General features: G+C 34.1%; 1 protein-coding gene and 1 long non-coding RNA gene across 8 annotated transcripts; both read left to right on the forward strand.

Annotated features, from left to right (window-relative positions):
- The first annotated feature begins 4,130 nt into the window (after window positions 1-4,130).
- On the forward strand, window positions 4,131-16,123 carry LOC146907533 (cycloartenol synthase-like). The gene is made up of 18 exons (XM_085731079.1): window positions 4,131-4,337; window positions 4,715-4,912; window positions 5,642-5,731; window positions 7,086-7,280; window positions 7,521-7,605; window positions 12,892-13,058; window positions 13,163-13,351; window positions 13,470-13,583; window positions 13,691-13,813; window positions 13,954-14,076; window positions 14,227-14,325; window positions 14,673-14,729; window positions 14,818-14,864; window positions 14,958-15,101; window positions 15,217-15,397; window positions 15,478-15,558; window positions 15,630-15,713; window positions 15,979-16,123. The coding sequence occupies exons 1-18, from the start codon at window positions 4,131-4,133 to the stop codon at window positions 16,114-16,116; spliced, it is 2,322 nt and encodes a 773-aa protein (XP_085587205.1). The 3' UTR covers window positions 16,117-16,123.
- On the forward strand, window positions 8,872-12,157 carry LOC146907534 (uncharacterized). 7 transcript variants are annotated; one of them, XR_015020699.1, is made up of 5 exons: window positions 8,872-9,377; window positions 9,467-9,517; window positions 10,662-10,763; window positions 11,066-11,267; window positions 11,755-12,157. It is a non-coding gene; the product is annotated as an uncharacterized LOC146907534 (long non-coding RNA). The 7 variants fall into 7 exon arrangements; XR_015020700.1 differs by having other exon boundaries at window positions 11,799-12,157; XR_015020701.1 differs by having other exon boundaries at window positions 11,820-12,157.
- Window positions 16,124-18,559: the final 2,436 nt, after the last annotated feature.

Consider the following 18,559-nt stretch of genomic DNA (forward strand, 5'->3'; position numbering starts at 1 on the left):
CTCAACGGACGGGGTCCCCAGTTTGCTTCATCAATATGTAACATCAGAGGAACGTGATCGGATAGACCCCGTTGGTAAGCCACCTGAATACTATTAGGCCACACTGCACACCACTTTTCAGACAATAAAAACCGGTCCAATCTACTCATTGAAACACCGTCACCACGATACCATGTGAACAAACGACCACATAAAGGCAAATCAATCAACAAGCTATCAGCAATGAATTTATTAAAAATGTCTGTATCCGCCTGTCTGAACACCGTACTCATACCTTGTCTTTCGTCAAAGTCACGAATCGAATTAAAGTCCCCACATAAACACAAACAAAAATCTGTCTTGCTAGTAATGAAATGAACCAACCGCGCCCACAAATTCTTTTTAGCCTCCAAATCGCAAGGTGCATACAAATTAATAATAACAATATCCTCCCCTGTGGCAATAACCCTACCAGTAATAACAAGGACATGCCCAAAACTCGTGGTAGACCAGACCTTAATAAGAGAACTATCCCACACCGTAATTAAGCCACCGGACGCCCCAACAGATGGTTGAAAAGAATATCCACAAGGAGTCAGTCCCCAAATAGATTTTATCAGGAAGTCATCGACAAAAATCATCTTCGATTCCTGGATGCACAACACAAAAGGATTATTCTCTTGAACTAACCGACGAACCTCCTCCCTCTTCTCCCCACCTCCTAACCCCCTTACATTATAAGAAATAACCTTCATTTAACCCTCGCACCTCCCCCATCTCCCACCACACCTACGCCCTCAGCACCCATCACCTTCACTCAAAGAATCTCCTCCTCCCTCACCAGAAACATCAGTACCTCCTGCTGTCCGCCACTCTCTTCTCCCCGCCCGCGTCAATAAATTAAATCTATTATTAGGGTCACCCTTAAAACTCACACCAATCACCTTTCCTATATCTTCCACATCCTTCGCCACCCCTTTTTGATTTTCATGAACCAAAATCCAATTTTTCCAATCATTATTAACACTAGACGAAGAATTTTTAGATGAATCTGAAGTAGAGACTATGACTGCCTTGCCCTTAGAAGTTTGGGAAACCTTACTTGTCTTCCGTTTACGATCACGTTTTCTCAACACTTTCAAAATTTCTTTGCGATCAGCTGAAGGCATCCTTGCTATTTTCTTCATAAAACCCATCGAATGCTTCAAACTACCTGCACTTCTCTTCTTTACTAGCTGCTTCTGAACCACAATATCAGTAAAAACAGAAGGCTGAACAGCGCCAGCAGCTGTCCCAGCCGTGAAGACTTTACCACCTTGTTGAACAAGTACTTGCGCTAACATGTCAAGGCTCCACGGACCATTCTGTAAAGAGTTATGAGAAGGAGCTGATGTCTTCAGCGTAGAACCTTGCTGCTTTGTAACATCAATAGTATCCACCGGACACAAAACTGGTTCCAAGACCGCAGATAAAACAGGCTGCTCTTTCTTACTGTTTTCATTCTTATGCATCACTGAACTCTCTTCCACCACGACATGTTTCCCCTTCTTCTGACTTTCATGATGACTCCACTCTTTTTGCAAATCGTCGACTAAGTCGTCTAGCTCCCACTCCCCTTGAACTTCCTCTAACCCGGGAACATTATTCAAAAGTGGTAACGCTTCCGGCCTAGAATCTGACTCCACCTCAGTCAAGAAGGCATCCTCCCCAAGATGACACCCCCACTCCTCAACCAACTTAATTACGTACACGCATCCATCTATAGAAAAATCTGCAGTCGTGTTCACAATTTCGATATTTGGTGTAGAAATCAAAATACGAGCAAAATCCAACCGAGCCTTTTCCAAAGTACAGTCATCTACGCGAATAAATCTGCCACTATTCATTACACATAGTTTGAAAAATTCATCATTCCATGCATGAGCGGGAATACCATACACTCGTAACCATGCCCCACGTTCATACGAGGAAATAATTGTTCACACCTCTTGGACGACTGCGAGTCTGCGACATGTCGCTTCACGTGAAATAATGACCTCAGTATGATCCCATAATGACCCACATCCTTCTATATTTGAAATAAATTTAGTAGGAATATGTCATAATCAATTGATTTTTTTAGGCTTAATTGCACTTTTGGCCCCCTATCTTTTCAAAACTTGCGGTTACAACCTCCTAACTAATTTAAATACAAAACAGCCCCCTAAGTATTGAATCTTTGGCAGTTTTGGCCCCCAACGCTGACGTGGCACCCTAAATGAGGTGCCACGTGTCATTTTTTTTATTTTTTTTGGCCTTGGGGGGCCAAAACTGCCAAAGATTCAATACTTAGGGGGCTGTTTTGTATTTAAATTAGTTAGGGGGCTGTAACCGCAAGTTTTGGAAAGATAGGGGGCCAAAAGTGCAATTAAGCCATTTTTTTAATATGAATCCTATCCAAACAGAGAATTCTCCTATTTTGTTACGTTTGAATAAAATATTTTTAAATTTTATAAAATTTATCTATTACTATGTTCAAATCTACCTTTATACCATTTTTAAGAAATGTATATCAAACACATTCATAAATTTATATTTTATTAAACTGACATATTTTTTTGATCAAAGTAATTTTTCTAAAGCACTTATAATTTATATATTAATTATCTTTAATTTATTGAGATTTTTTTTTTACATCCTATTGTCATTATTATCAGCAAGAATATTTTTTTTTTAGATTGATATAAATCAATTAGATCAATTATTTAAAAAATGAGTTTTGGTTTATAACAATGATCAAATAAACCATTGAAATGGCAAAGTGAATTTAGGACATGATATATATAATATATATTTTAAAGCATCAAATTCGGCCGTAAGGTCTCAAACATTAGGCCAAAAAATATCCTTGATATATGTGATCTTGTGGCACACCAATGCATGGCGGCAATATCAACTTATTGTGTACAAATAAAAGGTCTGGCTCCCACTTCATACATTACATGCAGAGTCATTAAACTCATTTTATGTACTTTCGATTCTTTCTTCCTAACAAAAATAATTCTTTGTCCACCCCTCCCGCACAAAAAGAGTATACGAAAACTAGTTGAAACCGATCATCATCATTTATTTAAAATTTGAAGGTACATCTACATATCTATGTTTACTCAATTTGATCTACAAATTATATATATATATATATATATATATATATATATATATATATATATATATATTAGAATGGGAATGTATAGATATATAGAAATGAAAGAAAATCGACTTAGAGGCACTAGATATATAGATATAAAAAGAGAAATTATATTTGTACAACTATTTTATTATAAAAAATTTCGGATAACTATCTCTTTTATACTTGCAATATGTTTCTCTCTCTCTCTCTCTCTCTCTCTCTCTCTCTATTTTCTCGCTCTGTTATTTTTTACCAATAGAAAAAGAGAAAAACAAATTATCAAAAAGTTTATTATAAAATAGTTGATACTCATAAAAAAGATAGAGTATCATGGGTACCCAAACACTTGCTACACCTAGCCCTACACATAGGGACTAGTCCAAAACTCGCGGTAGGAAGATATAAACAACAAATGGAGTACCATAGATACCCAATAAAAAACACCATACATATAGCACCTAGCCCAAAAACAAACTGGGTACAACAACAAAAGACAACAGATAACAATCTGTGTCACAACCATGAGCGACGGAGGTCAAGCCGCAACCCACCACAGACAAACATCACAAGAAGTTAGGAACAAGGCCGACCCCACTCATTAAAATCGAACCATGCCAACTCCACCCAGTAACTAGCAATTCCAGTAGAAAACTAGTTCGACATCCACTACTAAAAAAGCAAATATTAGTGAGGGAAATTTAGAGAGGGAAAACGTGAAATCCCTCTCTAATTCCGTCACTAAATTTTACGGCCAAAAAATTTGTGTGAGATTTTATTTTTTCCGTCACTAATTTTGCTTTTTCTAGTAGTGATCCACTTCCAACAAGAACATGGGCGATCATGAGATTTTTCCAAGAAATGATATTAATGTATTCACTGACTTGAAATTTTAGTTGATTTATTTTCTAGCTAATGTTATTAAAATTTCAATATAAAAAACAGGTTGTTAATCATAAAGAATTAATCGAAGGGAGAGATTAAGATGTGGAAGCTGAAGTTTTCATCAGAAGGTGAAGATGAGTTGGCTAGAAGTGTGAATAAACACATTGGAAGACAGTTTTGGGAGTTTGATTCACATCTTGGAACTGAACAAGAACGAGCTCAAGTAGAACAAGCTCGCAAACAATTTAATCAAAATCGCTTCAACAATAAAAACAGTTCTGATCTCTTAATGAGATTACAGGTATACGTAATTAAAAATATATAGTATAATTGTTTAATCTAATTATATATCTGTAATCTTTGTTCAGTGGTGTTCTTTGCACTCCTTGTGCATGGAGCTTCATTGTTGATATATATATAATACATTTCGATTTCTCCAAAAAAAAAATCGAATATATATATATATATATATATATATATATATATATATATATATATATAGAGAGAGAGAGAGAGAGAGAGAGAGAGAGAGAGAGAGACGAAGATGTGTGAATATAAGTATATCTGTATATGCATACTCTCTTTGAATTATATTTCGTTTGTTCATATATAATACATTGATAATGAAATAATTTGTTATATTTGCTGAATAGTACATAAATAATTTTGGTTTTGCAGTTTGAGAGGGAAAAAGGTTCAAAGATGAAATTAGTAGATAATAGTAACAAGGTGAAAGTGAAGAAGGAATTAGAAGATGTAATTAGTGAGGAAACAGTGAGAAGGACACTAAAAAGAGCATTGAGAAGTTACTCAACACTGCAGGTTGAGGATGGTTTCTGGCCGGGTGACTATGGTGGCCCACTGTTTCTTTTGCCATCTTTGGTATTACCGTTTCCATCTCTCTTATTTATTTATTTTATTAAAAATAAAAAATAAGGTTGACATGCCAATAAAACCATCATTGTAACACAAAAAAGTAAATATTAGGCCGCACTGAGTTAGACTTTGTATGGTCTAAGCATGATTTTTATTAAAGATAAGGTTGCGATGTGCGAAAAGGCTGCGTGTTGTAACCAAAAAATGAATGAATAGGGCATGGAGGGTTAGAATTTGCATTGTCTAGGCATAATCTATAAAAAATTTCAATGGCTAAGTTTGATTGGTAGTTTATCATAGACATAATTTTTAGATTTGAGTCCCATTTTTTTAAATATTGATATGACATGTTAATCTCTTTAAAAGTTTATTTCATAATGAACTTACAAAAATATTTACATTTACTTTCTTTTAAAGACACTGTCAAAATTCAAACCGTGCTTTACGAGTTCAATATTTGTCTTCTTATTAGGAGACCAAATCATATATTTTTTTACATTAATTTGTTTTTTTTAAGAGGTTTTGATTGCACTTTTTTTAGGGGCGTTTGCTAAATATATATACCGGTTAAAGTATTTTCTATATAAACCCCGTATTTAATTTTATTTTGGTTCACATTATATTCTGATTTTTTTTTTTGGTGACAAGATCTATATATGGCTATATGTCGTTTTTTGTTGTATGAAAAATGAAAGAAGCATAGCTATGTGCCTAATGTAATTAATTATATGATAGGTTATAGGATTATGGGTGACTGGCTCCATTAATGCAGTGTTAACGCTTGAGCATCAAACCGAAATGCGACGCTATCTTTTTAATCAACAGGTAATTTTTACTCATTTTAGTTTCAAATATAAGCAAAAGTTGAGTGAATAAAAGTTTATGTATTTGGTCCAAATTTTATATTAAATACATCAATTTTTGTTGACTCAACTTTTACTTATATTTAAGACAGGAGGGAGTATTTTGTTTTGTAGTTGCGGCATAAACACAAATGCAGTAAAAGATGACAAGATCCCAAGATAGACAACCAATATGAGATTATTTCTCTAATGGATCCTATTTTACAGCAAATGTTTGTAATGGCTATTATATGAAAGGAAAATCATCTTTTTGTTGTAGCATTATCTATACTATGAGGACTACATTGCCCATAGCTTGTTTAAGGGATGAATGAAGACCTATAGTTGAAATATACGATTGGCGAGTTTGGAATTACTAAAGGATGTCTGACGATACATTGTGTAGCTAAACTGAGACTCATTTTCTAATCATCAAGTGTATCATTAGAGAACAAAACATATTGACAATTGTTTACATTTCATTGGAAACATGGTTGAATCTAAGGAAATTGTCGTTGACAAAATTGCATCAAAAGACTATTTGGAGGATGTATTCATTAAGTCAATATATAGATCATGGTCAATTTTGTTATAGAGTAATTTAAGGATGGAGAGACCATAGTGTTAGTTGATAGGTAAATGGCCATCTTCGTTAATTTAAAGTCAAGGTGGAGAATTGTGACAATGTGTTATTTTTTTTGGGGGTACTTGTGGGGATTGTAGATTTGAATGAGACAAGGGTTGATTCAAATCATGCACCAATTTTTGTCCTCGTAAATTCTTTGGTAGACTTTGGTAAATTTTGTTGTAGAGTAGTTTAAGGATGGAGAAACCATCATGTTAGATGATTTGTTGGTATCATTAAAAAGATATCTTTCACCGAAACATAAAACCTACGAGTTAAAGAGCTTTTGGTTAAGAAATTAGGTTTGAAAATTACAATAGAATTACCTTGAAGTGAGATCTTGAAGTGGGTTGAGAGAGAAGAAACTCAAATGGGTAGAAATTAAAGTTTACGCACCTTGAGCTATTTAAGATAATTTCTTGGGATGTTTGTTAAATAAAATTGCATTCCTTTTATAATGGCAAATATCGTTTATTGTGATGTTAGGTTTTTCTTCTTTCTTGGATGGATTTGGCCAGTGAACTTCAAACTCTTTAATCCTTAGTTCAAATCAGTTGAAATTGCGTCAATATTTTGTTTCTTCTTTTTATATAATTGACATGGAATATTTTGTTTCTTCTTTATATATAATTGACATGGAATATCAATGAAACTAATGTTATCTAGCTCTTGTGATCAATAAAATATCATTTGCCAATATATTAATTATCAGAATAAAGATGGAGGGTGGGGATTGCATATAGAAGGGCCTAGCACAATGTTTGGCACAACTATGAGCTATGTCACGTTGAGATTGCTTGGAGAAGACACTGACAGTGGGGATGGCGCCATGCAAAACGCAAGAATGTGGATTCTTGATCGAGGGGGTGCAACTTCTATTCCTTCATGGGGGAAACTCTGGCTTGCTGTAAGTGTGTGTCTGTATTGTGTATCAAAAACTAGATTGCTATCTTATTACGTTATCATCAGGTCTTAATAAACATATTCACCCATGGCGCTGTAATTTTAAGGTTTTGATTTTGTTTGCTTAGTAATACAGTTTAATGTTCTAATTGTTTTTTGAGAATAGTTTAATAAAATGGTACAAAAGTAAAATGAATATGATGCATTATTGCTTAGTAATTCATAAAATGAATATTATGTATAGGTACTTGGAGTATATGAATGGAGCGGAATGAAAGCAATCCCTCCAGAAATGTGGCTTCTTCCCGACTTTGTTCCTTTTCATCCAGGCATGTTAACATATAATATTGTACTATATCTTTTTAATGACAAAGAAATATATATAAAGTAAAAAGGGAAAAATATAGTACAATGGAGAGACAAAATGGAGAGTCGAGGACCAAAATCTAAACCGTGCAAACCTATAGAGTCCCTAGAATGGACATCACAAAAACACTATCGAATCCAACACATGACGGGTTGAGCCTGCCACTCGTAAAAGGAGGGGCTACCAGAGATTTTACAAAGGAACCACTTAGTAAACCAAGAAAGCTTCTCCCTATCCACCAATTGCTCGACAGAAAGAAAAAAAACGACAAATAGTATATCATTACTGGAGCTCCCGATAGCCGACAAAACATCATGTCAAACAAGTGGTAAACCTAACCAGACCCTCTTACTAAAACTCAACCCCAAAATGTACACAAAAAATGATCAACATCATGATCGGGGACCCATCCCAACCTAACCACGCAACTATACTCTACCAAATAGAGAGGACGATTTTACACGACAAAAACAAGTGAGACATGAACTCCAATGGATTACCACAAAAACAACACCTAGTGTCCCCAGTTGAAAACACTATATACCTAAGAAGATTATCCCTAGTTGGAATCCTATTCACATGAAGCTTCCAAAGGGAGAAGCAGAAAATTGGTATAGAGTAAAGAATATAAATAAGGAGAACTACCCTACCTCCCAAGCTTGCATATTTGTTTTCCCAAGAGTTCAGCTTCCTTGAAGCTAAGAGGGGCTTCCAAGTCTGCTCCCATGCAAGGATTCCCCTACTAGTATAAACCAAGGTACATGAATGACAAAGACTCTAACCTACAATAGAGAAAGTGATCGTCCAAACACATGAACTTATCACTCGCATTCACCCCATCACACTACCCTTTGAAAAGTTAACCATGAGCCCGAATTCAAGTTCAAAGCATTTGAGAATAGTTTTCAAGGACCAAAGATTTCTCACATAAGCAACCCTAAGAAGAAGGTGTCATCCACATACTAGATATGGGTCACAGACAAACCTTCGTTCTCACCATGCATGAAACCCAAGAACAAATTACGCTATTTGGCACTTTCTAACAACCTTACCTAAACCTTCCACTATCAAAAGGAAAATCAAAGAATAAGTCAACAGGTCCCCTTCCACTACAAAAAAACTTGGGAATTGCGGCGGTCTTGTTACGGCGGGTACAGAAGACTGCCACTATAAACGGTAGATTGCGGCAGTTTTTATGAACGCCACTATTACGGCGGTTTAAGCCGCCGCTATATACATTAACTTATTCAAACAATACACAACGTGCATTACAGCATTTTGAACTGCCGGTATTTACAATTTTATTTTTCCACCTTGCCGCATTTATATTTTACTTTCCCTCTTTTCCCCTCCATTATTTTAGAAAAATCCCTCCATCTATTTTCATAATTTTTTTTATTTCTTTTCTTTGTTTATATTTCTTCCCTATCCTTTTTTTCTTATCAAAATCCCAGAACACAAACCCTACCTCTACAGAAACGCATCAAAACCCAAATCCATGGAACTCTTACGCTCTTCGTGAACTTTAATCACTGCATCGGCTCAAATCTACACAAACTCTTTCGTTCCCTTTCTCAAACCCTATCTTCGGCTAAACCCATCGAAACCGTCGAACCCATCTCAAACCCATGGAAACCTTCTCGGTGAAACCCATCAAAACCATCTCAAATCCTTCCCTCTCCATCGAATCCTCTCAAATCATCGATTTGCATCTGTTCTTGAAGGTGAATTCAGGTTCGTATTGCTTTTGTTTTCTTAGCTGAAACCCTCGATTGATTTTTCACTAATAGCTATTTTTACTAAATCTTTGTTCTTGAACGTAGATTCAGGTTCTCGTAGACACCCTTGTCATCACTACTTAATGATTTGGACTGGTAAATTACTAAACCGTTGTTCTTTTTGATTTTTTGTTGTTGATTTATTTCATCTCTCTCTCTGGTTTTTTTTTTGGATACTGAGAAAGAATAGAAACTGATACTGATATGGGTATTTTTTTTATTCTAGATTTTCTATCTTTTAACTGAAAGTTTCTATTGTTTTTGCAAAAAAAAAAAAAAAATGTTTTCCATTTCTATGTATTGCTTTTAAACAATGATTTTTAAGTCCTCTATTGCGTGAAATCACAAGATTTGGATCATGCTATGGATGTAAAGTAATGCTGAAATGATTGATGGATGATATTGATCAAATCTGTTAATTGTTCCAGGAATAATCAATTGGCTCAATGTCTCCTAGGTGCAGATCTACATGGTGCTATTATTTTAGGTTCGGGCACACTCTATTTTTGTTCTTTGTTTTTGGATCAGTTGTGAACACCTACAGTAGAAAATGCTAAATCATTTTATTTATCTAGAGCTTTTTGGATAATTTACAAGGACAGTTATTTTGTCATTGGTTGGATGTTAATTATTTCCCACGGATGCTTATGTCTTTATGTGTAAATATTTCATATGCATAGAAAGGTGTGTTAAAATTGTCGTTGCCGCTGTACTCAAACCTGTGAAAGCCTACTTTTGGTGTTCTTAGAAAGAGTTAGAGTAGAACTATTTTACGCAATCATTGGTATTTACTGTTGCGACTTGCAATAAGTTCAATAGTAAAATGAGCTTCTGATTGGTTGAGGTTATACCTAAGTCTTCTTCTCCGGGAATGTTTCTCATTTGAATCCTCCCATTTCATTCCCAGTGGCATGCATAACCTTTTTTTTTCATGCTCCTTACACTTGGATTTTTTTTTAAAAAGTTGCTAGAACTTATGTTGAATGTTTTTAGGTGTTTAATCGAATCAATTCTTTTAAAATGCATTTCCATTAGTGTTGTTTTAGTTTAATGTTATCATGTTGATAATTTTATATATCCAAACTCTATCTAGATGACTCAACATGCATTGTCCTTTAAATTTAGAAAAGAGTTGTGCTTTTGAGACTCCTTCAAAACAAATACAAATATTTTAGCCTCTACCTCCTAAATAATTGTCTGCTAGTTATCACTGACTGCACTATATCCACCTGTTATGCAGTTGTGGAGTGTAAACTAACCCATTTTACTGGAACTGGTGGCATCATGATTCGTGAAACTGCAGAAGCTTTTGGGATAATTACTGAAGATAATAAATTCCGAGGTAATCCTTTCACTACTTAAAAATAGAATCTGTTCTAGCATTACCAGAGCTGTTATTCCTGTGTTTCTCAAGTATTAGTGCTTATTGAATATACACAGTCGTTTGTGTATGCTTTTCTTATACCAGTGTTTGCTGTACAAATTTGATAAATTTGATAATTAATGAATTATAAGGAGTTTTCACTTCTGTTTTGAAACTTCAGCATAGTTTAAACAGTAATTGTTTGTTTACTATGGCTCTCTCAGCGAAGTGGAGCTGGTTGACTAACATAGATGCAATTTGGTTTCCCGTTTTATTTTCAGGCACAGTGAAGCAAATTGAAGCTTAGCAGTGGAGCACCAATCAGAGAGATGCGGCATAGACTCAATTAGCTATACTTAGCCAAACTTGTATAGCCAAGGTGAGGCGTTCAATATGGCGCTCTTGGCGAAGTGGGGGTGGAGGAAACTTGTATAACCAAGTGGAGGTCTTTGATAACGAAGTGTAGGTTCTGTCATGTTGAAGGTATAGCCAAACTTTTCTTGTTACTTGGCATATTTGTATGGTTCTGTTTTGTTGTTTTGGTGTTGCTTTCTAGCTCTTAACTTTATAATGGTTTTGCACTCTATGTTTCTTAAGTTTGATAATTTTTACTATGTGAATGAAATTCTGGTAAATATGTAGTACAAATAGAGTATTGCTCAAGTGTGGTTGGACCAATAATTATATGTTGTTTATATGTATATGCATGTTAGTGGTGACTAATGCCTTTGTCACCATTGTTTTGGTTGGCTGGTTTGAATGTTCAAGTGTGGCTGGAGTGCTTGTTTTCTTCATTTACATACCATAAATTAAATTTAAGCTATGTTATGTCTGAAGTTTTCTTCTACCTTTGTGTAAAGATTTTGTTTAGTATGAAAACCTAAATTTGTTCATTTATATCCTTTGTCATGCCTTCTTGTTCTAGAATTTTAATTCACAAATACATTATTGTTTTTTACATTTATTCTAGAGTGTTAATTCATCTCCTGTTCAATGTCATGTTTATTATATGAGCTGCTTTTGGTATGGAATCAGCATTTTCAGCAACGAACTTTGAGACTAACAGAGCACACTGCTATTGTGAAGGCATTGATGGTCCCCTAACTAGAGCATCCTTCTTGTTTCTGGAGAAGGAAGTGCTGATAGGTGTTTGCTCTTTTTTTTTATCAAGTTGTTGTTGTTTTATGAATTGTGAACCTTATTTGATATATATGCATGTGTACATGTATCAGAGAAGTTGAAGGATTAGCATTACATTAGGGAAATAAGAAGTCCTCACACACACACACATATAGAAGAGTTCCTATATAAACTCTACAATACAATTGAAGAGTTAAGTTTACTTTCTCAACATTCATGAGGTTGTTGGACAATTTTACACATTGTAATATTACAATTTATGTATAAAAATAATTTATATTCGTACTAATAAGTGCTATTTAGCTGATTTGTTCATATTTATATTTTTTTTGTTTAAAAAATGACAATTACGGCGGCTAAAACTGCCACTATGCACATATTTAATATTTTTAAAAAGTGATCATCATGGCGTTTAAAACTGCCAGTATGTACGTTTCTTTTTGCAGAACTAGTGTCTATTCTGGCGGTCAAAAACGCCGCTTTAATCAAACAACTAGCCGCCGCATTATACATCGCGTATTACGGCAGTCTGCATGGCGGTCCTTCTTAAACTGCCGGTTTAAACTTTGTGGCAGGAAAAATTTCGGCAGTTTTGAAACTGCCAGTTTGGTTTATAGTGGCGGCTAAAACCGCCGCAACATGCAATTTTTAGCCGCCGGTATCCACGCGATTTTTTGTAGTGTTCCTTCGGTTCTTTTTGAATGTTGATATCTTCAGTTGGGCTCCCATCAACAAGCATAGGTAGATTCCCATAGAAAACACAAGCCTTAATATAGCTACACAATCTCTCCCAAAATTCAAATCTCCTCATGATATAGTCGAGAAAACTCCAACTGCTCGAATCATAGATTTTTCAAAGTGAATTTTAAATAACGTACTAAATTATACGTTTATAATTTATTTACATGAATATGATACACCGTACATATGTTCTTTAAAACGTTGTAACGAATGAGGCCATTAGCAGGAAAGATGTGGTGTCATAGTCGACTTGTATATCTACCAATGTCGTATCTTTATGGTAGAAGATTCGTGGGTCCTTTCAGTTCCATTGTTTTAGCCCTAAGAAGAGAGCTATATACCATTCCATATCATCTACTCAATTGGGACCGTGCCAAACACCAATGTGCCAAGGTTCGTGTCTTAATTAATTGTGTCACTTATTTTTTAACTATATAACCTAGCATACTCACAATAATATTTCCAAATTACAATTATTATTGAATAATTTATTGCAGGAAGATTTGTACCATCCATGCCCAACAATACAGAATATTTTGTGGGCTTTTCTTGACAATGTTGGTGAACCTCTTCTCATGCATTGGCCTTACTCCAAATTAAGGAATAAAGCACTTAATCACGTTATGAAGCATATACACTACGAGGATCAAAACACTAACTACATTTGCCTTGGTCCCGTTAATAAGGTTAATAATAATCATTACCATGTGTTAGATGTAAATTAATATCATAATTAACTGATTTTCAGTCAATAAGACTTTACAAATGATGATTTAAGATGAAAAAGAATTCTCAAACAAACAGGTACTAAACATGGTTTGTTGTTGGGTGGAGAACCCTGATTCTGAGGCATTTAAGTATCACATTTCAAGAATCAAAGACTATCTCTGGTTGGCTGAGGATGGAATGAAAATGCAGGTTCTCTTACAAATATGTTCATAGTTAAATATAAATTTTTATTAGTTAGATTTGTGATTAAATATTTGCTCCAAATTTCTAAGGACGGCATGTTCGATTAATGTCAGGGGTATAATGGTTCTCAATGTTGGGATGTTGCTTTATCAGTTCAAGCTATCTTGGCTACCAAACTTGATGATGAATACGGTTCAATGCTTAAGAAAGCAAATAATTTCATAAAAAACTCACAGGTAATATTGTATAATAACCGAAAGTTACTTCATTATTAAAATTGATGATATGGAAGAAAAGAAAGTAATTAAGATTGAAAATTGTATCATGAAACTATTGAATATGATAAACAAAATAATATTGTATTTTTCTCTTGAAGATTGCAACGGACATGTCTGGTAATAGTAGTTGGTGTTATCGCCACATTAATAAAGGTGGTTGGCCATTCTCAACTCAAGACCATGGTTGGCCTGTATCTGATTGCACTGCAGAAGGCTTAAAGGTGAACCATCTATTTCAAACAAAACACCAATCTGTCAAATCTTTGGATCAGCTAAACAAATTATATTTTCTTTATTTGTTTGACTATTTTATTGAATCTTGAGGTAGTATGCGTTGCGACACTAATCATACAGTTTATGTTATTTTTCAGGCAGCCATTTTGTTATCAAACTTGCCATTTGAGAGTGTTGGGAAAACAGTAGAAATAGAACAATTATGTGATGCGGTTAATTTGATTTTATCTCTGCAGGTACTCTAAATTGATCTTCACAAGTATGCAATTGATAAATGCCAAAGATAAAATAGCACAATGACATAACCATGCATAAGGAATGAATGTCAAGTCTTAATTACTTTTCAACCTAAACACGGATCATGCATCCCTAGCTAATTCCAATTCTTGCTTAGACAATTGTTTTGGAATTAAATGTAAGAAACTATATGCTGCTTGTGTTACTGTATAGAGTCAAAAAGGTAAACATAAATGGATAAAAAAATATTGCATTTTCACGATTTCATAAGTATTTAGGAATTGGATAGAGCTAAAAGCACATTGCATCATAGCTTAAGCAATTTGCTCTTCCACAACATTAACAGAACAGAAATGGTGGATTTGCATCTTATGAGCTCACAAGGTCTTATGCATGGATGGAGGTACAGCTAATTACTTGCTCTAATTAAATCAGGAATATTGTAGATTCAATTTTTAAATGATTTAACACTTACTTTGTTTCCGTCACAGAAAATAAATCCAAGTGAAACATTTGAAGATATCACAATTGATTATCAGTATGTACTTGACAATGAAACATTTCCTCGTAATAATTTCTATGCCGTCTATCATTAATTAGAATTGTGAAAAAAATGAGTCCATGATGATAGGTATGTAGAATGCACATCAGCAGTGATTCAAGGTCTCGCCATATTCACACAACGATATCCGCATCACAGGAGGATGGAAATAGAGACTTGTATTGCTAAGGCCGCAAAATATATTGAAAGCATACAATCAGAGGATGGTTCATGGTTTGGTTTGCTTTACTAGTCCACAAACATAATTATTCAACAAAAGGGATTCGAAAAATGATTTTAATTTTATAATGTAAGTTTAAAGATTTGTAATAATTCATTAACGAACTAGGTACGGATCATGGGGAATTTGCTTTACATACGGGACATGGTTTGGAATAAAAGGGCTTATAGCTGCTGGTAGAAGATACAAAGATAGCAAAAGCATTAGAATGGCATGTGAATTTTTGCTTTCCAAACAACACAAACTTTCTGGTGGGTGGGGTGAAAGCTATCTCTCGGCCCAAAACAGGGTAAAAAAATAATAAACCTCAGTTATTTCTTTAAGCATAGTATTTGTTTTCGCTAATAATAACAAGCAAAAAATTAACAGGTATACACAAACCTGGAAGGAAACAAGTCTCATGTAGTAAACACTGCATGGGCTATGATGGGTCTTATTGAAGCAGGCCAGGTATTATATAGCATCGTTAAACTATATTTAATGCTTAGATATATATCATTAAGATCGTAATTATTGTATAGGCTGAAGTAGATCCGACTCCGTTGCATCGTGCAGCCAAGATGTTGATCAATTCACAAATGGAAAACGGCGAGTTTCCTCAACAGGTAACAATTAACAATTATAAATATGCTGTGGTAGACATGAACATATTGAATAGAGAGGGAAAAAGTCACTTTCTTGATGTGTATTTATATATAGAGAAATGCAATTCAAATACCGGCATAGCCAGTAATTTGCTCAACATTAGTTATGCAAATTCTTTTTAATCTTAACTTAGAAATCATCATATTCACGTTAGCAAGTATGAAGTATTTGGCCGCGTGTAGTTAACAAATTGGAGTACCTAATATCAATAGATATTTTGTATAGGAAATAATGGGAATCTTCAACAAGAATTGCACTATCACTTGCTCGTCATACAGAAACATGTTTCCCATCTGGGCTCTTGGTGAATATCGATGTCACGTACTACTTTGTCCTGACAAAGAATCCAAAGAAACTTCGTAATAATCAGGTAAACAAATGTTTATAGTGATTTACTCGTAATTCACTTGCACCCTTTACAATTTAACTAATCCCCTACCATTTCAGCCGCACGACTTCCAGTAAAGGGAGCATGATGCAAAACAAAAGTGCACAGCTACAAAGTTCTGTTGAATAGAACACTATATGAAATGTAAATTCCAATTTAAGTGATACAAAAATTGGAGGATGAATATATCATACTACTTTATCTTGTTACAAGCATTACACAATAAGATTCCCCACAAAAGTTAAACAAACAAACATAAGAAACGTCATCCAAAAAAGCCGTAACAGATAATAATGTAAGAGGCATAAATTTAAACCATCCTAAGTAAAAAAAATTCAGAACACTATATTTTATGCATAGCAAAATATTTTGGTCTAAAAACAGTTTGTTGATCACTGAAGTATATTTGTGATATCTATTATACAATTTAATGTTATAACAGAGTGCAGAAATCGAGCATTCTTCCGTACAAATTAATGCATTTATCATGCGCAACTTTTATTTCCACAAAAAAAAAAATATCATGTGCAATTTCTCACACGAAACCAAGGCATTAAAATTGCATGGCTATGTTGACCAACTTAAGAATGAACCTCAGCCCAAGAACAACCACCTTCAAAACAGTGACAAACAAATAATTTAAACTACGCTGCTTTTGATACGCAGCTCCTCTAAAGTATAGGGACATGGAACATGAGTAATAGATGTATAACATACAAGTTCTACTGATTTTTTTGTACGACAAACTTTGCATTACCCAACTTCCTATTAATTTATTGATTTTTTTGTTGTTTTATTGCATATTAAAGTTTTTTTATTGACAAAACACTTTCCTATGAGTTAATGGAGGGGTTATGTTTCGGAGGATCAAAGTTAACCATTAGGGGTTATGTTGATTCAGATTTTGAAGGTAATCATGATAAGAAAAAAATATACTATTGGTTTTCACAATTGTAAGAGGAGCAGTAATTTGGTTATCCAAGTTACGAATTGTTGTAGCTCTATCAACAAGAGAAATTGAATGCATGGAAGTATACTAGGCTTGCAAGGAAGCTATTTGGATGATAAGGTTAATGGAGGAACTCGCGCACAAGCATCAACAAATTACTTTGTATTGTGATAGTCAAGAGTGTCTTGCACATTTCGAGGAATCCAAATTTGTATTCCAAGACGATGCACAAAGGCTTTCAATACCATTTTTTTGAAGAAGTTATGGAGGAGGGACATGTGGATATATATGCAGAAGATTCACACTGCTGATAAGCTAACAGATGTGATGACAAAGTCAATCAATCTTGACAAGTTTATATGGTGTCGATCCTCGTATGGTCAATTCAAAACGAAGAACTAGGAGTTGGCATGATAGATATTTTGAAAGCTCACAAAAATAGCTTTATGTTCCAAAGTCGTGTTGGCTTTTAATTTCCTTTGTTAATTCCCATTCACACTTACTATACAATGCTAAATTTGTATGCATGGCTTTTTGACAATATATCAAAATGTTTTAAGTACGGTGCCATCAATTTTGTAGTCGGGATATCTCTCTTGGTGATGAAGCAAATCATCCCACATTGAATCAGAACAAAGCAACACAACATTAAGTGTATTTTTTGTTACTTCGGTACCCAACATTGTGTATATAGTTAGCTTTTTTTTTTTTTTTTTTTGTAGTAACGTGTATATAATTAGTTGTTAAGGTAAAAGTATTACAAGCATTTGTACAAAGATTCTTATTTAGGGAGAGTTTGACGTTCGTTTGAGACTCGCATGACTCAAAGGATTAATCTCTGTAGTTGCGCGCCCAGAGGATACCCTGTTTTAAAAAATAATAATTAACCTAGGTTGATTTCTTTAAATCTAATATGATTAGATAGAATTCTTTCAAACGAGCTTTAGCCATAAAAATACAACATATTGATTTCTTTTCAACCTAGATTGATTACTCTGTGAGAGAATGTTTCACTTGAAAGATATACTAAATATAGAATGTAATTTATAAAAAACGTCCATAATTAATTAGATTTGAGAAAAGATCTTTATCGAGACTAGTAGTTAATTAGCTTTGCAATTAACTACTATAATTATTTGCAGATAGAATTATTTACAAAAGGTAACATAAAAATAATTATTTGCAGATAGAATTATTTACAAAAGGTAACATAAAAAAAACTTTAAGTGTGTTTGTTTCAAGTTATATTTGCAGATAGAATTATTTACAAAAGGTAACATAAAAAAAAACTTTAAGTGTGTTTGTTTCAAGTTATATTTGTAGATTCCTGAGAATAAAACGATGGGAATACATATGCCTATGTTTGTTACAAGTTTATTAAATTTTATTCCCGGGTATAAAACGTTCCTGGGAATAGTAAAAATTTTCCCAAAGATAAGGGTGGGAATAAAGTTCCCATGGAGATGGGA

This window comes from Medicago sativa, chromosome 7, assembly GCF_051527215.1.
Source record: "Medicago sativa cultivar Bolivia chromosome 7, Bolivia_mono, whole genome shotgun sequence".
Classification (NCBI taxonomy): domain Eukaryota; kingdom Viridiplantae; phylum Streptophyta; class Magnoliopsida; order Fabales; family Fabaceae; genus Medicago; species Medicago sativa.